Consider the following 22,520-nt stretch of genomic DNA (forward strand, 5'->3'; position numbering starts at 1 on the left):
GAGTGGGGCAAACGGCTAAGCGCTCGACCCTACATGAAGGGTTGGCAGTTTGAGCCCACACAGGGTCACCTCAGAAGACAGGCCTGGCGATCTGCTTCCGAAAGGTCACAGCCTTTAAAACCCTGTGCAGTAGTTCTACTCTGCACGCGTGGGGTCGCTGTGAGTCAGAACTGACTGGATGACTTTTTTTTTTTTTTTTAAATGAATGCTCTGGCTTTACATCACCAGAGTAGTTGTGACAGAGACGGATGGCTCTGAAAGCCTAAAGTATTTTACTATCAGGCTCTCTATAGAAAGTTTGCTGGCTCTTGCTGTAAAATCACATCACCCTTTTTTATTGCTTTCCCAGCACACGTCACTCTCTGGCAATGTCTCGTTCGTTAGTTGTTAATTCCTCTGTATCCCTCACTGGAATGTCAGCTCCATGAGGGCAGCAATGTTCATTTGTTCATGCCTACACCCCGATCCAACTACCTCCCTGTGCCTAGAACAGTGCCTGGTATACAGCTGGTGCTCAGTTAACATTTGCTGAATGAATGAATCTGACTGCTAAGTGCCCAGGTAGCTGACATCATACCAGGAACAGGAGGGCTCCGGCAGGGAGTGGGCTCCCAGCCAGGCTGAGGGTGAGGACAGCCAAAGACAACCAGAGATTGTTGACATGGAAGCAAATCTCTGACAGAAGAGCCATGCTACTTCCGGCAGTGATGGGGAAACTGGAGGTGGGTCAACCTGAGATCAGGGGCTGTTTCCCGCCCCAGCAATGAAAGAGCCTTGTGTGACACACACACCAAGTCGGCTTCTTGGGTCTGATATCCTGGGTGGAGCGCCATGGAAGGGACAGGGTAGAGCAGGAAGAGCCCAAATGGGCACTGGAGACAGACCGGCTACTCGGGTGTGGACCCTGGCACTGTCCTTGGCTGCTCAGGTGTGGACCCTGGCCCTGTCCTTGGCTGCTCAGGTGTAGACCCTGGCTCTGCCCTTTACCAGCTGTGGCATCCTCTTCCTGAGTCTTCATTTTTCATCAGGAAAGTGGAGGATTTTGTATCAAGGATTAAATGTGGCTGTTTATACACTAACATCTGTTTATTGACTAATAGGTGCCAGGCATCGTTTTAGGTGCTGTGTATACAATGGTGAACAGGACAACATATGTCTTCCTCCAACAGGTTCACGTTATAGAAGGTCGGGCAGATGATGAAGGGATTAAAAAAAAAAAAGGAAACCCTGTTGCTGTTGATGCATTCCAACTCATAGCGACCCTAGAGGATAGAAGGACGGAGTAGAACTGCCCCACAGGGTTTCCAAGGAGCACCCGGTAGATTTGAACTGCCAACCTTTTTGGTTAGCAGCCGTGCCACCAGGGTTTCCAACCACAGGCATAGAGGTTAGGACTTAGGATACATATTTTGGTGGACACAATTCAATCCATAGCAATGTCCTTCAACATTCTCCCCAAATTCTATGTGTCAACACAAAGTGGGTACTGATTTCATTTCACTTCTGAGCTTCACACCCCTGAATGTGTTATCTTCTGTACAAGCCTGATCATTACATGGTAGGATTCTTCATGTCATTCAGAAGCAGCTCAAATATCCCCTCCCGAGAGGCTGTCCCTGAACAAGGAACATAAATTAGCCAATCCCTCCAATATCTTGGCCCACATCCATTATCTCAGCAGCTGTTTTATTTTCTTCATAAAAAACTAGTTATAGAGGTTGTCCAAGATGACAGCATAGCCAGATGCCTCATAATGTCCCTCTCACAACAAAGACCCGAGAAAACAGGTAAATTAGATATGGAGGACAACTTTGGAAACCTTAGCATCAAAGGCAAGGCTGAAGAATGGGACCAAGTGCCAAGCGGAAAGAGAGGCTGTACAAAAACAGCAGACACAGAGCATTACAGATCACTGGTGCCCTGCCAGCCTAACCTGCACAGCATGGCCATATTGAGACAAAGCGAGCAATGTTCCCAGCTGAAGCCCCCACGACCTGACGCGGCCAAGCAGGAGCGAACCTGTGGCCATGTCCAGAGCCAGGCAGGAGGGCTCCCCACCCTGCAAAAGGACACTCACCTCCCCCACGGTGTCCCCCCACCCCTCTGTGCTACAGGTGCAGACCTAGAGGTGCCCCTCTCTCCCCTCACTCATCCCCCACTCTTGCACATGATCCTGGTTGGGTGGCACCACCCCTGAAGCTGTGGGCCCACAGACCGGTGGTACCTGCTCCTTCACTCAGCTACTTACGTTGGAGACCTATGGACTGGCAGCACCTGCCTTTCTGCCCAGCCACCCATGCCAGGCGCCTGTGAACGGGTGGTGCCCCCTCTTGGTCCACCCACCTTTGCTGGGGGCCCGTGAACTGGCGATGCCTGCTCCTAAGCAGCATCTGTTTCTCCGCCTGGTCACCAGTGCTGGAAGCCAGGACTGGCGGCATTCCCTCTTCCACTCAGCCAACTGCACTAGGGTCCTGAGGACCTACAGTGTCTGCTCCAGGGGCCCAAGGACTGGTGGCACCTGCTGTTCCACCCAGACACTGGCACCGGGAGTCTGGGAACTGGAGGCGCCAGCTCCAACACCCAGCCACCTGCACTGGGGGCCCGCAGACCAATGGCACCTCCTACTCCCACCAGCCACCTGCGACAGGGGGCCAAGGACCAGTGACAACCCTCTCCCATGCTGTTGTCTAGCAGACAGGGGCATGCCCTCCTAGTGCGCACACATGGGCTGGCGGCATCCCTCCTGCTAACCCCCACACCTCCGCCCTGCAACCAGAGGCTGTGTCTACTCTGCCTAGCCCCATGCAGCTCTGTCTATCTGGGACCATTGTGGGAGAGTTTCCATACTGCACACCCAGAAACCCTTGCCCCAACCACCCATCAACCAGCAGTGTGCACATACAACGCCCAATCCAGAGACCAGTGAGAATACTCCCTGCATCCATGCCCAGGCAACCAGCCAGACAGGCACGTCACCTCACCAGCAACACCAGCTACATCCTCAGCCACCCCATGAGACCAGTGAACAGAGACTTGCATTCACACACCTAGCCGCTGCCCCCGCCCACCTGGAGACAGGTGGTGAGAGTTCCAGTGTGGGTAGACTAGCAGCCAGAGTAGCACACACACATCAAAACAAAGCAAAAATCAGGATGCAGCAAACAAACAAACAATGAATAAATATAATAACACCTTAATGCCTCAAAGACAACAAACAATATCAAATGACAAAGGAGCAGGACAAGATGGCTTCAGCAAGTGACCAAGATAAAGAACCAGAAAACCTTCCAGAGGAAGAAATGATAATGGAACTGATAACGAATTCAAAAGACTAATATATAGGTTTCTCCAAGAGATCAAAGAAGAAAAAACAAAAAAGACAAAACCAAGGAAATCACAGACAAAATTAAGGAAAACACAGACAAAGCAACAGAAAAATTCAAGAAAATAATACAAGAACAAAACAACAAAATGAATACACAATTAGAAGCCATGCAAAAACAGCAATTAGAAATTAAAAAAAAAAATTAACAATAAAATTCAGAAACAGACAACTTAATTGGAAGGCCAAAGGAGCAGAGCTGAATCATAGAAGACAGAATCTGTGAAATAGAGGACAAATCCTTTGACACCAATTTGTTTGCAGAAAAATCAGAAAAAAAGAATGAAGAAAGCCTAAGAATTATATGGGCCACTATCAAGAGGTAAAATTTAGGCATGATCAGAATTCCAGAACAGGAGGTGGCAAAAAAACAAAAACAAAAAACCATTGAGAGAATTGGCGAAGATTTGCTGCCAGAAAACTTCCCTAATATCATGAAAGATGCGAAGATGTCCATCTGAGCAGCTCAACGAACCCCATAAAGTGTGGGCTTCCAAATGAAAGTCACCAAGACATATGACAATCGAACTTACCAAAACCAAAGAAAGAATCCTGAGAGCAGCTTAGGAAAAACAAAAAGTCACCTACAAAGAAGAACCAATAAGACTAAGCTCTGATTACTTGGCAGAAACCACACAGGCAAGAAGGTAATGGGACGACATACATAAAACCTCAAAAGAAAAAAAATTACAAACCAAGAATTATATATCCGGCAAAACTGTCCCTCAAGTGTGATGGCAAAATTAGGACATTTCCAGGTAAACAGAAATTAAGGTAATTTGTGAAAACCAGACCAACCTTACAAGAAATATCAGAAAGAGTCCCTCAGACAGAGAACCAACAACATCACACAACAACCTCAGAATAGAACACAGGACAGTATCAGGCAGATAACAACACAGATAAAAATAAAACAAAGCTGAAAGACTGAAAACAGGAACCAGAGACGTCATTCTGTAAATGACAATGTCAAAACAAAAAGGGGTAATAAATGGTGTAGTTATAGAAGTCAAGCCTATATGAAGAAATAAAAGACTCCTTTAAACTTAGCAAGACAAAGGTAAATTTCAAAATAACCACAAAGAAAGTCAACAAAACTACTCACCAAAATAAAAAAGAAAAACATAAAGACTTGGTAAACACAAAATCAACAACAAGAAGTGAAAAGAAAAATCACAAACAAAAAGAACTCAGCTACAGAAAATTAGGTGGAACAAAGAAACCATCAATACCACAAAAAAAGCACAACAAAACGACAGCAGTAAACTCGTACCTATTGATAATCACACTGAATGTAAATGGCTTAAATGCACCTGTAAAGAGACAGAGTATAGCAGAATGGATTAAAACAACGCGATCCATCAATACGTTGTCTATAAGAGACATAATTTAGATGAAAAGACATAAACTAAAACTCAAAGCACAGAAAAATATATCAAGCAAACAATAACCAAAAAAGAGTGTAAGTGGTTATACTAATCTCTGATAAAATAGACTTTAGGGACAAATCCACCAAAGAAAACAAGGAAGCACATTATATAATGACTGAAGTATCAATCCACCAAGATAATAATAAATATATATGTACCCAATGACAAGGCTCCACGTTACATAAAACAAACTCTAACAGCAAGAGAAATAGTTCTACTATAATAGAAGGAGACTTCAACACACTACTTTTGGTGAAGGACAGAACATCCAGAAAGAAACTCAGTAAAGATACAGAAGATCTAAATGCTACAATCAACCAACTCAGTTTTGCAGACATATACAGAACGCTCCACCCAACAACAGCAAAGAATACATTCTTTTCAAACACACACTGATCATTCTCCAGTAAAGACCATATTTTAGGCCACAAGGCAAGCCTCAATAAAACCCAAAGCACTGAACTAATAATACAAAGCATTTTCACTGACTACCATGCTATGAAAATAGAAGTCAGTAACAAGAAGAGCAAGGAGAAAAAAAAAAAATCAAATACATGGAAACTGAATAACACCTTACTTAAAAACCACTGGGTAACAGAAGAAACCAAAGATGAAATAAAAAAATTCCTAAAATCAAATGAGAATGGAAACATGACATACCAAAACCACTGGGCCACAGCAGAAGCAGTGCTCAGAGGTCAATTTATACCAATAAACACACGTACCAAAAAGAAGAAAGGGCCAAAATCAAAACAATAACCCTACTACTTGAACAAATAGAAAGAGAGCAGCGAAAAGAGTCTACGGTCACCAGAAGAAAGGAAATAATGAAGATTAGAGCAGAAATAAATGAAACAGAGAACAGAAAAACAACAGAAAGAATCAAGACCAGAAGTTTGTTCTTCTGAAAGGATCCATAAAAGCTATAAACCACTAGCCAAACTGATAAAAGCAAAGCAGGAAAAGGAGCAAATAAACAAAATAAGAAATGAGATTGATGACATCACAACAGAACCAACTGAGACAAAAGGATCATAACAGAATACTATGAAAAACTGTACTCTAACAAATTTGAAAACCTAGAGGAATGGACAAATTTCTAGGAATATACTATCTACCAGACTAACACAAACTGAGGTAGAAAATTTGAACAGACCCATAAGAAAAAAGAGGTTAAAGGGGTAATTAAAAAACTCAAAACAATAACAAAAAAGCCCTGGCCTGATGGCTGCACTGGAGAATCCGACCAAACATTCAGAGAAGAGCTCAAACCAACACTACTCAAACTATTTCAGCGCACAGAAAAGAAAGGAATACTCCCCCAAATCACTCTGTGAAGCCAGCATAATTCTGATACCAAAGTCAGGCAAAGACACTGCAAACAAAGAAAATTACAGGCCAATATCCCTCATGAATACAGACACAAAAATTCTCCACAAAATTCTAAACAATAGAATTCATCAGTATATCAAAAATTAATACATCATGACCAAGTAGGACTCAACACCCATTCATGATAAAAAACTCTCGATAAAATAGGAATAGAAGGGAAATTCCTCAACATAATAAAGGGCATTTATAGAAAACCAAGAGTCCACATTATTCTCGATGGAGAGAGACTGAAAGCATTCCCCAGAAGAATATGAACCAGACAAGGATGCCCTTTATCACCATTCTTATTCAACATAGCACTAGAAGTCCTAGTTAGAGCAATATGGCAAGAAAAGGAATTAGAGGGCATTCAAATCAGTAAGGAAGAAGTAAAACTACCCCAATTTGCTGATGATATGATCTTCTACATAGAAAATCTCAAAGATTCCACAAAAAGCTACTGGAACTAATAGTATTTAGCCAAGAAGTACAAGATCAACATGCAATAATCAGCCGGATTCCTCTACAGCAACAAAGAGAAAATCAAACAGGCAATCAGGAAAACAATACTATTCACAACATTGTTGTTGCTGTTGGGTGCCATGGAGTCGGTTCCGATCATGGCAACCCCACATACAACAGAACAAAACACTGCCCACTCCCGTGCCATCCTCACAATCATTGCTATGTTTGAGCCCATTGTTGCAGCTACTGTGTCAATCCATCTGATTAAGGGCCTTATTCTTTTTCACTGACCCTCTGCTTTATCAAGCATGATGTCCTTTTCCAGGGGCTGGTCCCTCCTGATAACATGCCCAAAGTATGTGACATGAAGTCTTGCAATCCTTGCTTCTTAGGAACATTCTGGCTGTACTTTTTCTGAGACAGATTTGTTTGTTCTTTTGGCAGTCCACGGTATATTCAATGTACTTTGCTAACACCGTAATTCAAAGGTGTCAATTCACATGCATGTGAGGTGACTAAAAATATCACGGCTTGGGTCAGGCGCACCTTAGTCCTCAAAGTGACATCTTTGCTTTTTAACACTTAAAAAGGTCTTTGGCAGCAGATTTGCCCAAGGCAATATGTCGTTTAATTTCTTGACTGCTGCTTCCATGGGCATTGATGGTGGGTCCAAGTAAAATGAAATCCTTGACAACTCCAATCTTTTCTCCATTTATCATGTTGTTGCTATTGATCCAGTTGTGAGGACTTTTGTTTTCTTTATGTTGAGGTGTAATCCATACTGAAGGCTGTAGTCTTTGATCTTCATCAGTAAATGCTTCAAGTCCTCTTCATTTTCAGCAAGCAAGGTTGTGTCATGTGCATCACTCAGGCTGTTAATGAGTCTTTCTCCAACGCTGATGCCCCATGCTTCTTGATATAGTCCAGTTTCTCGGATTATTTGCTCAGCATACGGATTGAATAGGTATGGTTAAAGAATACAGCCCTGATACATACCTTTCTTGATTTTAAACCACAGAGTATCTCCTTTTTCTGTTCAAGCAACTGCCTCTTTGTCTGGAATTCCCATTCTTTGAAATGTTATCCATAATTTGTTATGATTCACACAGTCGAATGCCTTTGCATAATCAGTAACAACACAGGTGAACATCTTTCTGGTATTCTCTGTTTTCAGCCAAGATCCATCTGACATCAGCAATGATATCCCTCGTTTCATGTCCTCTTCTAAATCTGGCTTGAATTTCTGGCAGTTCCCTGTCAATGTACTCCTGCAACCACTTGTGAATGATCTTCAGCAAAGTTTTGCTAGCATGTGATATTAATGATATTGTTTGATAATTTCTGCATTCGGTTGGATCACCTTTCTTGGGAATAGGCGTAAATATAGAACCTTCCAGTCGGTTGGCCAGGTAGCTGTCTTCCAAATTTCTTGGCAGAGACGAGTGAGCACCTCCAGCACTGCATCCTTTTGTTGGGGTATCTCACTTGGTATTGCATCAATTTCTGAAGCCTTGTTTTTCGCCAGTGTCTTTAATAGCCCCCCAAAGATAAAATACTTAGAAATATATCTAAACAGGGATGTAAAAGACCTGCACCAAAAAAAAAAAAATTACAAAATACTACTGCAAGAAACCAAAAGAGACCTTCACAAATGGAAAAACATACCATGCTCTTGGATTGGAAAACTTACACCAAAAAACAAACCCGTTGCCATTGAGTTGATTCTGACTCATAGCAACCCTATAGGCCAGAGTAGAACTGCCCCACAGGGTTTCCAAGGAGCACCTGTTGGATTTGAACTGCTGACCTTCTGGTTAGCAGCCATAGCTCTTAACCACTACGCCACCAGGGTTTCCAAACTTAGCATTGTGAAAATATCAATACTAGCCAAAGTGATATATAGATATAATGCAATCCCAATCCAAATTCCAACAGCATTCTTTAACAAGATGGAAAAACTAATCAAATTTACACTGAAAGAAAAGAGGCCCTGGATAAGTAAAGCATTACTGAAGAAAAAGAACAAAGTTGGAGGCCTCACAATACCTGATCTCAGAACCTACTATACAGCAACAGTAGTCAAAACAGCCTGGTATTTATACAAGGCCAGACTCATAGACCAATGAAACAAACCTGTGAACCCAGACATAAATTCATCCACCTATGGACAGCTGATCCTGGACAAAGGGCCAAAGTCTATTAAATGGGAAAGACAGCTTCTTTAACAAACGGTTCTGGCAAAACTGGATGTCTATCTGTAGAAAAATGAAACAGGATCCATACCTTACGCCATACACAAAACTAACGCAAAATGGGTCAAAGACCTAAATATAAAACCTAAAAATATAAAGATCATGGAAGAAAATATAGGGACAATGCTAGGGGACCTAACATATAGCATAAATAGAATATCAAACATAACTAAAAACACAAATAGCAGAAGATGAACTAGATAAATGGGACCTACAAATTAATCACTTATGCTCATCAAAAGACTTTTCCGAAAGAGTAAAAAGAGAACCCACAGACTGGGAAAATGTTTCTGGCTACGATATATTCGACAAGGGTCTAACTTCTAAATGCATCCAATGTCATGGAGCACTTTACTTACAAACTTCTGAATGGGAAACTAATTTGCGCTGTAAACTTGCACCTAAAGCACAATGAAAAATTAAAAACAAAAACCAGTTGGTGACGAGTCAATTCCGACTCATGGTGATCCCATGTGTGTCAGAGGAGACCTGAGCTCCATATGGTTTTCAGTTTTCAGAAGCAGATCACTTGACTTTTCTTCTGACATGCTTCTGGGTGGACTTGAACCTCAAATCTTTCGGTTAGCAGCCAAGCATTTTAACTATTTATAGCACAAGGGAATCTTATTTTCTTCAAACAAAAACAACCCCTTGTTGTGGAGTCAATTTCGACTCATAGTGGCTCTACAGGACAAAGTAGAACTGCCCCAGAGGGTTTCCAAGGAGCGGCTGGTAGATTCAAACCGCCGACCTTTGGGTTAGCAGCTGAGCTCTTTAACCACTATGCCACCAGGGCTCCTGTTTTCTGAGACACCACTTATAAAGCAACTAAGATAATGTCTGGTATTTGTAAGAGTTCACTAAATGTTTATATTCCCATTATTATCATTATGGCTTTTTTTTTTAATCACAGTCTTTAGTGTGTATTCATTTTCTAATTTATTTTGCTTCCATCCACCCACACAGCTACAATGGAGTTGCTGTTGTGTGTTGTGGAGTTGACTCTGACTCAGAGCTACTCTAGAGGACAGAGTGGAAGGTGGTAAACTTTACAGAAGCAGATTGCCAGGTCATTTCTCCTGCAGAACAGCTGGTGGGTTTGAACAATTAATGTTTTGGTTAGCAGCCTAGTGCTTAACCATCTGCATCATCAAGGATCTTACAATGAAGCAGAAACCTTATTTATTTTTAATTCCCAGTGCCCAGAACACTGCCTGAGACATAGTAGGTATGCGTTGTTGTTGTTGTTGTTAGGAGGCTTTGAGTCAATTTCGACTCATAGAGACCTCATGTGACACAGATGTTAAATAAGTGAATGAATGAATGAATGAATGAATGAACAGATGATAAAAGCCCAATGACCATTTCTTCTTCACAAATTCTAATTCTCCAATTTACTCTCTGATTCATTCCTTACATTCTCATCAGGATGAAATAGCTAATGGAACACTTCAGAGAAGCCCATAGCCACCAACCAGAGGCAGGAGCTAAAGACGCCCTGAATGGCAGAGTAGGAGACCCAATGATAGAGCCAAGCCTCCTCTGACCTGTTGATCCTCAAACAGGTTCATGTAACAGAAGCCTCAAGGAAGAGACTTGCAGAATTCGAAGAATGACTTGTGGAATATTCCTTGTGGGAAGGCTCTCTCTGCACTCCGAGCAGCCTACAGAAAATGCTCCAGGGACTCTCTCCTTCCAGGCCTGGGGCTGTGACGTTGCTGGAGATCTCGAGCACCAAGCAGGTGGGTAGCAAAGCTCAGTTCTTCAGCAGACAGCTCAGAAGCCTGCTTGGGGCACTGGAGAATTCAGGATCAGGTGGCTCTGTCTGGGCCCCTGTCCAAGTTGTTCTGGCTCAGTGGAGCCAAGAACTTCATAAGAACTAAGTCGCACCTTTACAACAACCTGTAGCAGGGAACTCGGGAAACAGAGGAGCTTGAGTACCAGCAGAATTGAAAATTATTTTATTAAAAACCTTTGAGAAGGCTGAGAAGGAATCCAGGATTGCCGTTAAGCCTATTCCTAACCCATCTCCTTCCCGGCTTAACCTTCTTCTTTCCTTGACAGCCGACCATTCCTTCTCCTAGTCTGCATGTCCGCTCAGGGCAGCAGTAATCAGTTAGTCATTTATTACTGCTTCACAAGAAGGGTGGTTAAAAAAGAAACAAAACCAAAAACAATTGTTTTAATTCAGCAACTTCGGTGTACAGACATCTCACTAGGTGATTCATGCATGTGCCCTCATTTGGGCCCCAGATCAACCCTGTGAGTTTAAGCGGATTAGCCCAAGAGTTGAGCAAAAAAAGCCCAATGGCCATTTCTTTTCCACAATTCTAATTCTCCAACGTACTCTCTGAATCGTTCCTTATACTCTCATCAGGATGAAAAAGCTAACAGAACCCTTCAGAGAAGCCCATGGACCAGCAACCAGAGACAGAACCTAAAGAGACTGAGTGGCAATGTAAGAGGCCCAATCCAAGAAGCTGGACTATATGAAGAAGAACACGGCATTAGGAGAAACAAATCGCCAACTTCATATGGAGGGAAAGAGGCCCCGTATAAGTAAAACATTACTGAAAAAGAAGAACAAAGTGGGAGGCCTCACTCTACCTGATTTTAGAACCTATTATACCGCCACAGTAGTCAAAACAGCCTAGTACTGGTAAAACAACAGATACACAGACCAATGGAACAGAATTGAGAAGCCAGACATAAATCCATCCACATATGAGCAGTTGATATTTAACAAAGGCCCAAACTCAGTTAAATGGGGAAAAGAGTCTTTTCAACAAATGGTGCTGGCATAACTGATTATCCATCTGCAAAAAAATGAAACAAGACCCATACGTCACACCATGCGCAAAAATGAACTCAAAATGGATCAAAGACCTAAATATAAAATCTAAAACAATAAAGACCATGGAAGAAAAAATAGGGACATTAGGAGCCCTAATACATGGCACAAACAGTATACAAAACATTATTAACAATGCAGAAGAGAAACTAGATAACTGGGAACTCCTAAAAATCAAACAACTATGCTCATCCAAAGACTTCACCAAAAGAGTAAAAAGACCGCGTACAGATTGGGAAACATTTTTTAGCTATGACATTTCCGATCAGCACTTGATCTCTAAAATCTACATGATATTGCAAAAACTCAACTACAAAAAGACAACCCAATTAAAAAATGGGCAAAAGATATGAATAGACACTTCACTAAAGAAGGCATTCAGGTAGCCAACAGATACATGAGGAAATGCTCATGATCATTAGCCATGAGAGAAATGCAAATCAAAACTACAATGAGATTCCATCTCACTCCAACAAGGCTGGCATTAATCTAAAAAACACAAAATAATAAATGTTGGAGAGGCTGTGGAGAGACTGGAACACTTATACACTGCTGGCGGGAATGTAAAATGGTACAACCACTTTGGAAATGAATTTGGGGCTTCCTTAAAAAGCTAGAAATAGAACTACCATATGATCCAGCAATCCCACTCCTTGGAATATATCATAAGAGCTTTTACAGGAACAGATATATGCACACCCATGTTTACTGCAGCACTGTTTACAACAGCAAAAAGATGGAAGCAACCAAGGTGTCCATCAATGGATGAATGGATAAATAAATTATGGTATATTCACACAATGGAATACTATGCATCAATAAAGAACAGTGATGAACCTGTGAAACGTTTCATAACATGGAGGAACCTGGAAGGCATTATGCTGAGTGAAATTAGTCAGCTGCAAAAGGACAAATATTGTATAAGACCACTATTATAAGAACTCGAGAAATAGTTTAAACAGAGAAGAAAATATTCTTTGATGGTTATGGTGGGGAGGGAGGGAAGGAGGGAGGGAAAGGGGTATTCACTAGTTAGACAGTAGATAAGAACTATTTTAGGTAAAGGGAAAGACAACACACAGTACAGGAGAGGTCAGCACAACTGGGCTAAACCAAAAGCAAAGAAGTTTCCTGAATAAACTAAACACTTCGAAAGCCAGTGTAGCAGGGGCAGGGGTTTGGGGACCATGGTTTTGGGGGACATCTAAGTCAACTGGCATAATAAAATCTATTAAGAAAACATTCTGCATCCCACTTTGGAGAGTGGCGTGTGGGGTCTTAAATGCTAGCAAGCGACCATCTAAGATGCATCAATGGGTCTCAACCTACCTGGAGCAAAGCAGAATGAAGAACACCAAAGACACAAGGTAATTATGAGCCCAAGAGACAGAAAGGGCCACATAAACCAGAGACTACATTGGCCCAAGCCCAGAAGAGCTAGACGGTGTCCAGCTACGACCGACACCTGCCCTGACAGGGAGTGCAACGGAGAACCTCTGAGGGAGCAGGACAGCAGTGGGATGCAGACCCCAAATTCTCGTAAAAAGACCAGACTTAATGGTCTGACTGAGACTAGAAGCACCCGGTGGCCATGGTCCACAGACCTTCTGTTAGCCTAAAACAGGAACCATTCCCAAAGCCAATTCTTCAGACAGGGATTGGACTGGACAATGGGATAGAAAATGATACTGGTGAATAATGAGCTTCTTAGATCAAGTAGACACATGAGACTATGTTGGCAGCTCCTGTCTGGAGGGGAGATGAGAGGGCAGAAGGGGTCAGAAGCTGGCCAAATGGACACGAAAAGAGAAAGCGGAGGGAAGAAGTGTGCTGTCTCATTAGGGTGAGAGCAATTAGGAGTATATAGCAAAGTGTACATGATTTTTGTAAGAGAGACTGACTTGATTTTTAAACTTTCATTAAAAAAAAAAAAAATCCACTGCCATCGAGTCGATTCTGACTCATAGTGACCCTATAGAACAGAGTAGAACTGCCTGATAGAGTTTCCAAGGAGTGCCTGACACATTCCAACTATCGACCTCTTGATTAGCAGCTGTAGCACTTAACCACTACGCCACCAGGGTTTCACTTAAAGCTCGATAAAAAAAATCAAAACAAAACAAAACGAAAAGCTAGTGATCAACCATCTAAGATATATCAAGTGGTCCCAAACCACCTGGAGCAAAGAAGAATGAAGAATACCAAAGACGCAAGGAAAATATCAGCCCAAGAGACAGAAAGGGCCACATAAACCAGAGACTCCGTCAGCCTGAGACCAGAAGAACTAGATGGTGCCTGGCTACCACCAATGACCGCCCTGACAGGGAACACAACAGAGAGTCCTCGACAGAGCAGGAGAAAAGTGGGGTGCAGAACTCAAGTTTTAGTAAAAAGGCCAGACTTACTGGTCTGACTTAGAGTGGAGGAACCCCAGAAGACATAGCCCCTGGACTCTCTATTAACCCAGAACTAAAACCATTCTTGAAGCCAACTCTTCAGACAAAGAACAGACTGAACCATAAGATGTAAAATGGTATTTGTGAAGAGTGTGCTTCTTAGTTCAGGTAGATACACAAGACTAAACGGGCAGCTACCGTCCAGAGGTGAGATAGGAAGACAGAAAGGGACAAGAGCTGGTTGAACGGACACAGGAAATCTTAGGGAAGATGTGTAACTTCTCTGAGCCTTGCTTTAATCACCTCTAAAACAGAAAACAAGACTATCAATTACCTCATAAGAAGCCCTGGTGGCGAAGCGATTAAGCGCTAAGCTGCTAACCAAAAGATCAGAGGTTTGAACCCACCAGCTACTCTGCAGGAAGAAGATATGGCTGTCTGTCTCCGTAGGTTATACAGCCTTGGAAACCCTATGAGGCAGTCCTACTTTGTCTTATAGGGTCATTATGAGTGGGAATCAGGTAATTACCTCCTAACGTTGTCATGAGAATTAAATGCAATAACCCATACAAAGTGCTAATAATGGTGGTAGACACTTAGCAAGTGTTCAATGAAAGTTTAATAGATTTCTCCATCACACCATCATCAGCATATCGAGAGGAAACCAGGGCTCCAGGAAGCTAGGCAATTTTCCTGAAGTCTGGAAGGGACAGTACAGCAGTAAGATTTGCCTGACTCCGGAAGCCAGGCTCTCCCTAAAGGCCACACTGCTTTCCTTCTCAGGCCGTGGTTGCCAACTGGCTCCCCAGGTTTGGATTATGACACAAATGCTTCCCAGGTTCAGAAACACTGTGGGCTTCTGCCAGGCTCCCAGCTCCTCCCATCCTGCTCAGAACCCAAGTCTTCAAACCATCGGTCCTTCCCAAGTTGCCACATCTTCTGCCCCTCTGCAGCCTAAAAAACCTTTGAAGCAGCTGGGATGCTAAAGGGAAGCTGCTTGGAACATATGCCTTCAGGAACAGCGGAGAAAATGACTATCAGAGACAGAACAGTCCTTTACGTAGGAAAACAATGTAAAAGACTGATTTTTTCAGTGTGATACAATCCTGAACATGTCTGGCTCTGTGAAGGACAGCTGTCACCTGCCCTTCACCGATGTTCCTTAATGAATATATTGGTTGGGTGGCTGCCAAGCATTAGGCAGTGTGCTGGCACTGGGGAGTTTCTAAAGAACAGAGCAAATAATAGCCCTGCCTTCCTGGGTCTTAAAAGAAAAATGGGAGATTCAAATATTAAATAAATCCTTACACCAATAAATATCTAATTGCAAGTTTAATTAAGTGCTAATAAGGAAAATTACAGAGTTTGCTAAAAAGCACGTAACTGGGGACCTAGTCTTGTATTTGGAGGGGCGAGGGGGTGGTCAGGATCTGACGCCTGACGGCTCAGTGACAATCACTGAAACAACTCTATGTACTTCCGAGAGAGAGAGTTTAGAGCTTCACAGGGCTCACAAACCACTACTCCCCCCCGCCGTCTCTGGGTAGGGCTAGATCGTCTCTCCCTGCCACATGTGGCAGCACACTTTGAAAGTCAAAATTTGGGCAACTGCTCCTGCTGTCCACTCTTCATCCTTCTTGCTACTCTTTGAAGTGGAAGTCGAGTGTTCTGGATAGTCTAATCCCCACTTGTACTGGCTGAATAGGGCACCGCCAAAACTCACGTCCATCTGGCACCTCAGAATGTGACCTTACTGGAAACAGGATCTTTGTAGATTAGCTATGATGAGATCATGCTGGATTAGGGTGGGCTTAAATCCAATGACTGGCATTCTTTTAAAAAGGCGGCGTAAAGACAGACACACTGGAAGAACACCATGTTGTAATGGTGGCAGGGACTGAAGTGATGCGTCTACAGCCGAGCCGCGTCAAGAATTTTCCTTACCCACTGGAAGCTAGGGAACAGGCACAGGACAGGTCCCCCCTCAGAGCCCCCAGAGGTGTGAAAGAATACACTGCTGTTGTTTTAAGTCACCGAGTATGTGGTACTTAGTTACGGCCACCCTAGGGAGCTACTACACCACTCTAAAAGTGTGAGAACACATGCAGTTAAAGTCAAGGTGACATTACTAACATTTAGAGACTAAGGTGTGGAGCCATTCATACCTGAGAACGCTTTGTGGGCACTTGAAGCATCTAAAACATCGAGAAAAGGACCTTCACTCAGGAGAACCCATCTGATGGCCTCGTCAGATTTTTACTGAGCAGTGAGTAGAACTAAAAGTCATACCCACACGTGCCCAGCGAAGGCTATCTACCCAGAGGACACACCTGTCATAACCTTTCTGGACGGTAGTTTGGCATAATGAAGGAAAAGCCTTCAGGAGGTTTATATGTGGCCACCCCCCCCTCAGGACTTCTGTGCAGAGCAGTGCCAGTACACAGGATGCAGAGACTGGCTGTTGTTGCCTTCCAGGTAACATAGCAGGAAAGCAGCAACAACGCGGAGCCTTCAGCTCAGTACTGCTCCGTGGTGGTGCTCTTGGCACTTTGGATGGGTCAGCTCTCCTTTGTGCTCGGTCCTCTGGCACTTTTCAGGGTAGGTAGCATCCTTAGACTGCACCCATTAAAATGCTAGTCTAATCCCCCAATCATTTTAACGATAATGATCCTTGGGTGATGCAAACGGTCAACGGACTCAGCTGCTAACTGATTCTAAATTCTTCCTGAAGCATCTTCTACTGTAAATTTATCACCATAATATCTCTAGGAGGTTGGTGGCTCCAGTCCATCCAGAGGCACCTCAGAAGAAAGGGCTGGTGATCTCTTTTCGAGACATCAGCCACTGAAAACTCTGTGGAGTACAGTTATGATCTGACACACTAGGGTTCGCCGTAAGTTGGAGTTGATGGCAACTGGTTTCTTCATCGCCTCCCAACCACGCATTTCCAAATGCCCCCTAGTGGTGAGCATACCACTCCAGTTAAGCACGACCCAGGGAAAACTACACAACCATTAAAAAAGACCATCTGGGTCTAAATATAGTGATATAGGAAAGTGTTCACAATGCTGTAAGTGAAAAAAGGAACCAGGGTGAGTGGACAGGATGATCACCTTTTGTCCAAACAACAAACAAAAAACTGGAAATGTACCCCAATACAGAGAGAGATTTGAACACACACACACAACAGCTGGAAAACAAATTTCCTTGGTTGCTGAAATTATAAGTTATTTTTATTTGCTTTCATAGATGTTTTCATATTTTCTATTCTTTTCATTTTTTTCAGAGAGTATGTCTTCCCTTTATACTTGGGGGAAAGGCTACTTCTGTTTTGAATAAAAAGATGATCCCCCAGACTGCTCCTCATGCCACCCCTACGCTTGTTCTGCCACAGCGAGGACGGGAGCACCTGCCCGGGAGAGCACTGGCCTCCGCTCACGGGGGCCACGAAATGTGGCTTCACCACTTTCCATCTGTCAGTACGCCACCACGCAAGGCAGGAGCTGCTATCCTGGAGCCTAGACACGGTGGGTGCTCAATAAATGTTCGCTGAATCAAGTCACCCTTTTTGTCTTGTTGCTGTGGTGGTGCCATTGAGTTAATTCCGACTCAGAGCATCTCTACATGACAGAGTAGAACTGACCCATAGGGTAATTTTTACAGGAGCAGATCGCCATGTCTTTTCTCGGGCAGAGCCGCTGGAGGGTTAGAACCACCGACATTTTGGTTAGCAGCTGAGCACTCAAACCACTGTGCTACCAGGGCTCCTCTTCTTGGCCAGAATTTTGTTGACAGATCCTCTAGGTTTGGGAGAAATGACATCACATTCACCCAGTGTTTCTTAACTGGGGTGTCTCCCCTTCTTCTGCCAGGAGCGTCTGACAATCTATGGAGACATTTTTGGTAGTCACAGCTCGATTTTTGGTTGTAGTGGGTATAGGGCAGGACTGCTGCTAAACATCCTACAATGTACAAGACAGCCCCCCACAACAAGGAGACATCCATCCCCAAATGTCAATTGTGCTGAGGCTGATACACACTGCTACCATTTGCCTTTTTCTTTTTTTTCTTTTTACAGCTTGTTAAATATTTCCCAAACTCTCCCCGAAGCATCATCTACTGTAAACACGTCCGTGTCTCCAGGAGACAGGACACACACCGTTAACAGCACGACGCTGAACGGAAAGGGCAGACCCGTGGCCGGTTTTAGCTGGCGAGTCAGGGGCAGAGTCCAGTTGTCTTGCTACCACCAGGCCTTCTAGATGAACGACCTCAGACAGCTCCCCTGGAGCCAGCAGAGGCGAGGGACCTGAACAACTTTTCTGACAACTTCTCAGTCCACCTGTCAGAAAACACAAGGCAAACGCCTTTCTTTTCTGGCACCATCTGTTTGTTGTTTTTCAAGCCATTTCTAAAAAGTTGGGTTTTGCGGCTCGTGGATTATTGTGAAATTAAATGCCTACATCCAAGAACACCTCCCTAAACGGGGGTCGCTGCTGTCCGCGTTACATTCAATCGAGAGCATTCCTCAGAAGAGAGAGAACAATACAGCACGTCGCCTGAAGGTACACGACCAACCCCACGATCGGGAGCGAAAGGAAGGCTTCTAATAAAAACAAAAGCACTCTACTCTCCACCCTAACTAGTCTTTAATATTTCGCTTCTAGATCAAAGTGTTTTAACGTTCACTATAATTTGTCTTGATGGAAAAATGGTTTTCCTCAAATCAGAGACAGCTAACGTGATATTAAACTTCTGAATTTTTATTAGTGAAAACCATTTAAGAACTTGAATTTTTCCAGTCTTAGACTAATATCAGACAGCTTGTAGGTCAGCAAAAAAGAGGAAGACCCTCAACAAGATGGACTGGCACAGTGGCTACAACAATGGGCTCAAACGCAGCTGAGGATGGTGCAGGACCGGGCAGTGTTCTCGTTCCGCTGTACACAGGGTCGCTATGAGTCAGAATCCACTTGATGGCACCTAACAAGAACAACAACATAACCAGTTCCCTAGATAGCAGACTTTAAGAGAACTTGTAATTTAAAAAATGGAAGCCCATTTCTTTTACACACAGTGATGCCTTCAAACACCTTTAGAATAAACTTGTCTTTTACGAGGCAGGTATAGAGCTCTTAAGTAGCTTGAAGAGATACACTCTCTCTGGAGGGCATTTCTCCTTCCTAACCCTCTAAGTCATACAGGTTTGAGTAAAGGTAGGGAACAGAGAGAATGATCCCTCTTTACTCTAAAAAACAAGAGAATTATAAAAGATGGGAAAACCTTTCTATCTAGCATACTTTAAGCCACTTGTTTAATATTATTGGTCTTTTTCTCTCAAAACAAGTCAGAGAAAGTTCAGTTTTATACTTCCCAAAGACATCCATTGTGAACAGGCCAAATGGCCTCCAAAATACCTTTTTTTTTTTTAAACAGCACCAGTTGCCATTGAGTAGATGCTGACTTATGGCCACCCCATGTGCATCAGAGTAGACTGTGCTCCATATAATTGTCAGTGGCTGATTTTTGGAAGCTCTCTCTTCCGAGGCACCTCTGGGTGGACTCAAACCTCCAACCTTTCAGTTAGCAGCCAAGCAATTAACTATTTCCAACACCCAGGGGTGTCCCCAAAATACCATAACCACTCACTTTTGGTTTTGGTAAATTCGATCAACACTTTTAGCTTCTGCAATTGTTCATTCTCTTGGGCCAGTGTGGGTAGAATATTGGCTCTAAATCTGAACATCATGGAAGGATATTTGATAGTCTTAGAGAAGAAACCACATACACAGCGATCTGCAAACAGCTTAACTTAGAGAATTCAAGGCCCCACATCCCGGATTCTGGAAGCAACATCCTTCAGGTGAACAAAAGAAAGATGGGTTTCTTAGCTGTTGCTGGAAATGAGGCCGGCAAGAAAATGAAACAAGCGCACAGATGTACAAAGGTGTGAATAACTCTCTGCTCAAGTCCTAGCGTACAAGGGCAATGTCGAACAAGGATATCATCACCTCATCTGAGTTTCCAGAAAAATTCAATCAATACTCTCATTTTTCTTCAACGAATTCTTTAATAACACACTCTTTACTGAAACAGAAGTGAAAAATATAACCTTAACCTACAAACTGGGAGAAAACAGTCTTAGCCCTTCCTGCTAATATCCTAACATAATATCTGAATACTGAACTCTACCCTCAATTCTCATGGAGAGCTTTCTGTGAAGGTTTCCATCTTAAGATATTTTCTTAAGAATTAGTGCCAGGATCGCAAATCTGAAATGCCAATAGGGCTTCGGAAGGTGACACAAATGGATGAAGAAGACACAGTGAAGACTGAGGCGACTTGCCGAGATCAAATTCTGCCTCAAACGAACTGTCAGCATTCATCTCCAGCTGATGACACATATCCTTGTAGAAATAAGATTCCAGTGTTGCCAGATCCTCAAATTTTCAAGATATAAATTTTTTAAATAAAAATGCCTAATTTTTAAATATCAGAAACTTCAATTTTTTTTTAAAAAATACTTTGCTGGCTAAACAAATCCAACCAGTATGCCTGGTTTCATCTGCCAACTTGCAACCTCCATACTGGAAAAAGAAAACAAGAAATGGCTAACCCAAGGGATGCTATCAGGGTTCCTACTCTGAAGTTGTGGGTGAATTCCTGGGTCTTCATTAACTATAAAGGACTTTTTTTTTTTTTTTTTAAAACAGCATGATCACACCTAAAGTTCCTGACTTAAAATGTCATGGCTGTTTAAGCTTCATAACATCCTGTCAGATAAAGAGATCTCCAGAGAAATAAAATTTATGTGTCAGAGAAAAGCAATCATGGGTCAAAAACCTAAGATTCTGCTGTCTCTCTAAGGCTCATGGGAAAGATTATAAAAGTATTCAGCTTCACAAAAGCTGCTTCTAAACCAACGTTTAGAAGAAGCAGGTGGAAGAAAAAATTCCAAGTATCAAGAAATGCAAAGCAAAGGCTGTATATCACTGATAAAAATGCAGAGAAACAGAAGGAGCCGAGTTCTTCTAATCGAGCCAGTAAAATTTAAAGCCTCTGGGTAGTGTTAGAATATTTCAGGAAATGCCAATGTCTTTCTTTGTAAAGTCACATCAAGCTTCATATTTAAACACAGCATATATCACTGGGAAGGATGAAGCAAATCCCCACTTCCTCGCTCGCCTTTTCAAAGAATCATCACATTAAGATACACGGCCAAAGTGGAGCTCCCTCCTACTCCCAAGTATAAAGCTTTGCTGTTTAATGTTTCAAAGGCAAAGTTTCTGAGAACTTTCTAGATCGTCCTCTGTTAACAGTTAACAATGGCAACTCAGAATGAATTAGCAATGGACCACTCAACACTCAGCTTCATTTCTCTTACCCATTTCCCACTGGGGTTCCTGACATCTTCCATACATTCAGCCCCAAGCTCTCTCTGAATCAGCAACATTAACTCTTCCTTCTGTACTGAAATGAGGAAGGACTGGCAAGACAGAGGTAAAGGCCCAAACCACATCGCGCTAGTGTCAAGAACGGTACCTGTTCAGGCTTCAAACCTGGCGGGACCCAGGCGTACTCCTCTAAGGCGCAGCCCGAGTCATCGTCCGACGTTGAGTTCCTCTGGAAGTCAAACATGAGTTTGCTGACTGTCTTCTCCATCTCCAGTGGCATCACCGTCACCATGTGCTCCTCCTGCGGACACTTGCAGTGCAGGCAGATCTTCCTGCAAGCAGCAAAGGCAGCAGGTGAGAAGGACAGAAAAGGAGAAGGAAAGGAAAAGGAAACATTTTCTCAAGAGACCTGCCAGTCACCAGCCCTTGGATCCTAAACCATAAACACATTCCTTGGCAACAGGCTTCTGGCAAAGCCTACAACATTCAAAGCAGTGTTCCACAGCACACCTGCTTTGTAGAAGGCGTGACACCACTCATGTCGAAACACCTTGCAAAGCCAAGGCTACCAGGTAAGACTGCTAAGGAGGTTTCCACTCAGACTGCAACCTTTTCTTCTAAATCAATATGACAAGAGGAACGGCAATAAATATATTTTTTATTTTACTAAGTAGAATGCAGACTATGGACCATGACCTCATAGTAACTTAATAGGCATGATGTATACCTATGGAGTCCCTGGGTGGCACAAACTGTTAAGCACTTGGCTACTACCTGAAAGGTTGGCAGTTTGAATCCACCCTGAGGCACCTCAGTACAAAGTCCTGATGATCTACTTGCAGAAGATCAAAGCCACAGGAAACCCCACTGGCTGCAGTTCTACACTGAAACACACGGGGCCGCCATGAGTTGAAACTGGCTCCACTTTATAGCAACTTTTTTTTAATACACATGTATATGCTGACCAGACCAATTATCA

General features: G+C 43.0%; 1 protein-coding gene across 11 annotated transcripts in view; it reads right to left on the reverse strand.

Moving 5' to 3' along the window:
- PRICKLE2 (prickle planar cell polarity protein 2) overlaps positions 1–22,520 on the reverse strand; it is a 422,108-nt gene that overhangs the window by 95,138 nt on the left and 304,450 nt on the right. For all 11 annotated transcript variants that reach the window (XM_049862955.1, XM_049862965.1, XM_049862964.1 and 8 more), the window contains one exon: positions 21,690–21,873. In XM_049862955.1, coding sequence (XP_049718912.1) covers positions 21,690–21,873 — 184 coding nt within the window. The remainder of the gene's footprint in view (positions 1–21,689; positions 21,874–22,520) is intronic.

The sequence above is a fragment of the Elephas maximus genome, chromosome 20, assembly GCF_024166365.1.
Source record: "Elephas maximus indicus isolate mEleMax1 chromosome 20, mEleMax1 primary haplotype, whole genome shotgun sequence".
Classification (NCBI taxonomy): Eukaryota; Metazoa; Chordata; class Mammalia; order Proboscidea; family Elephantidae; genus Elephas; species Elephas maximus.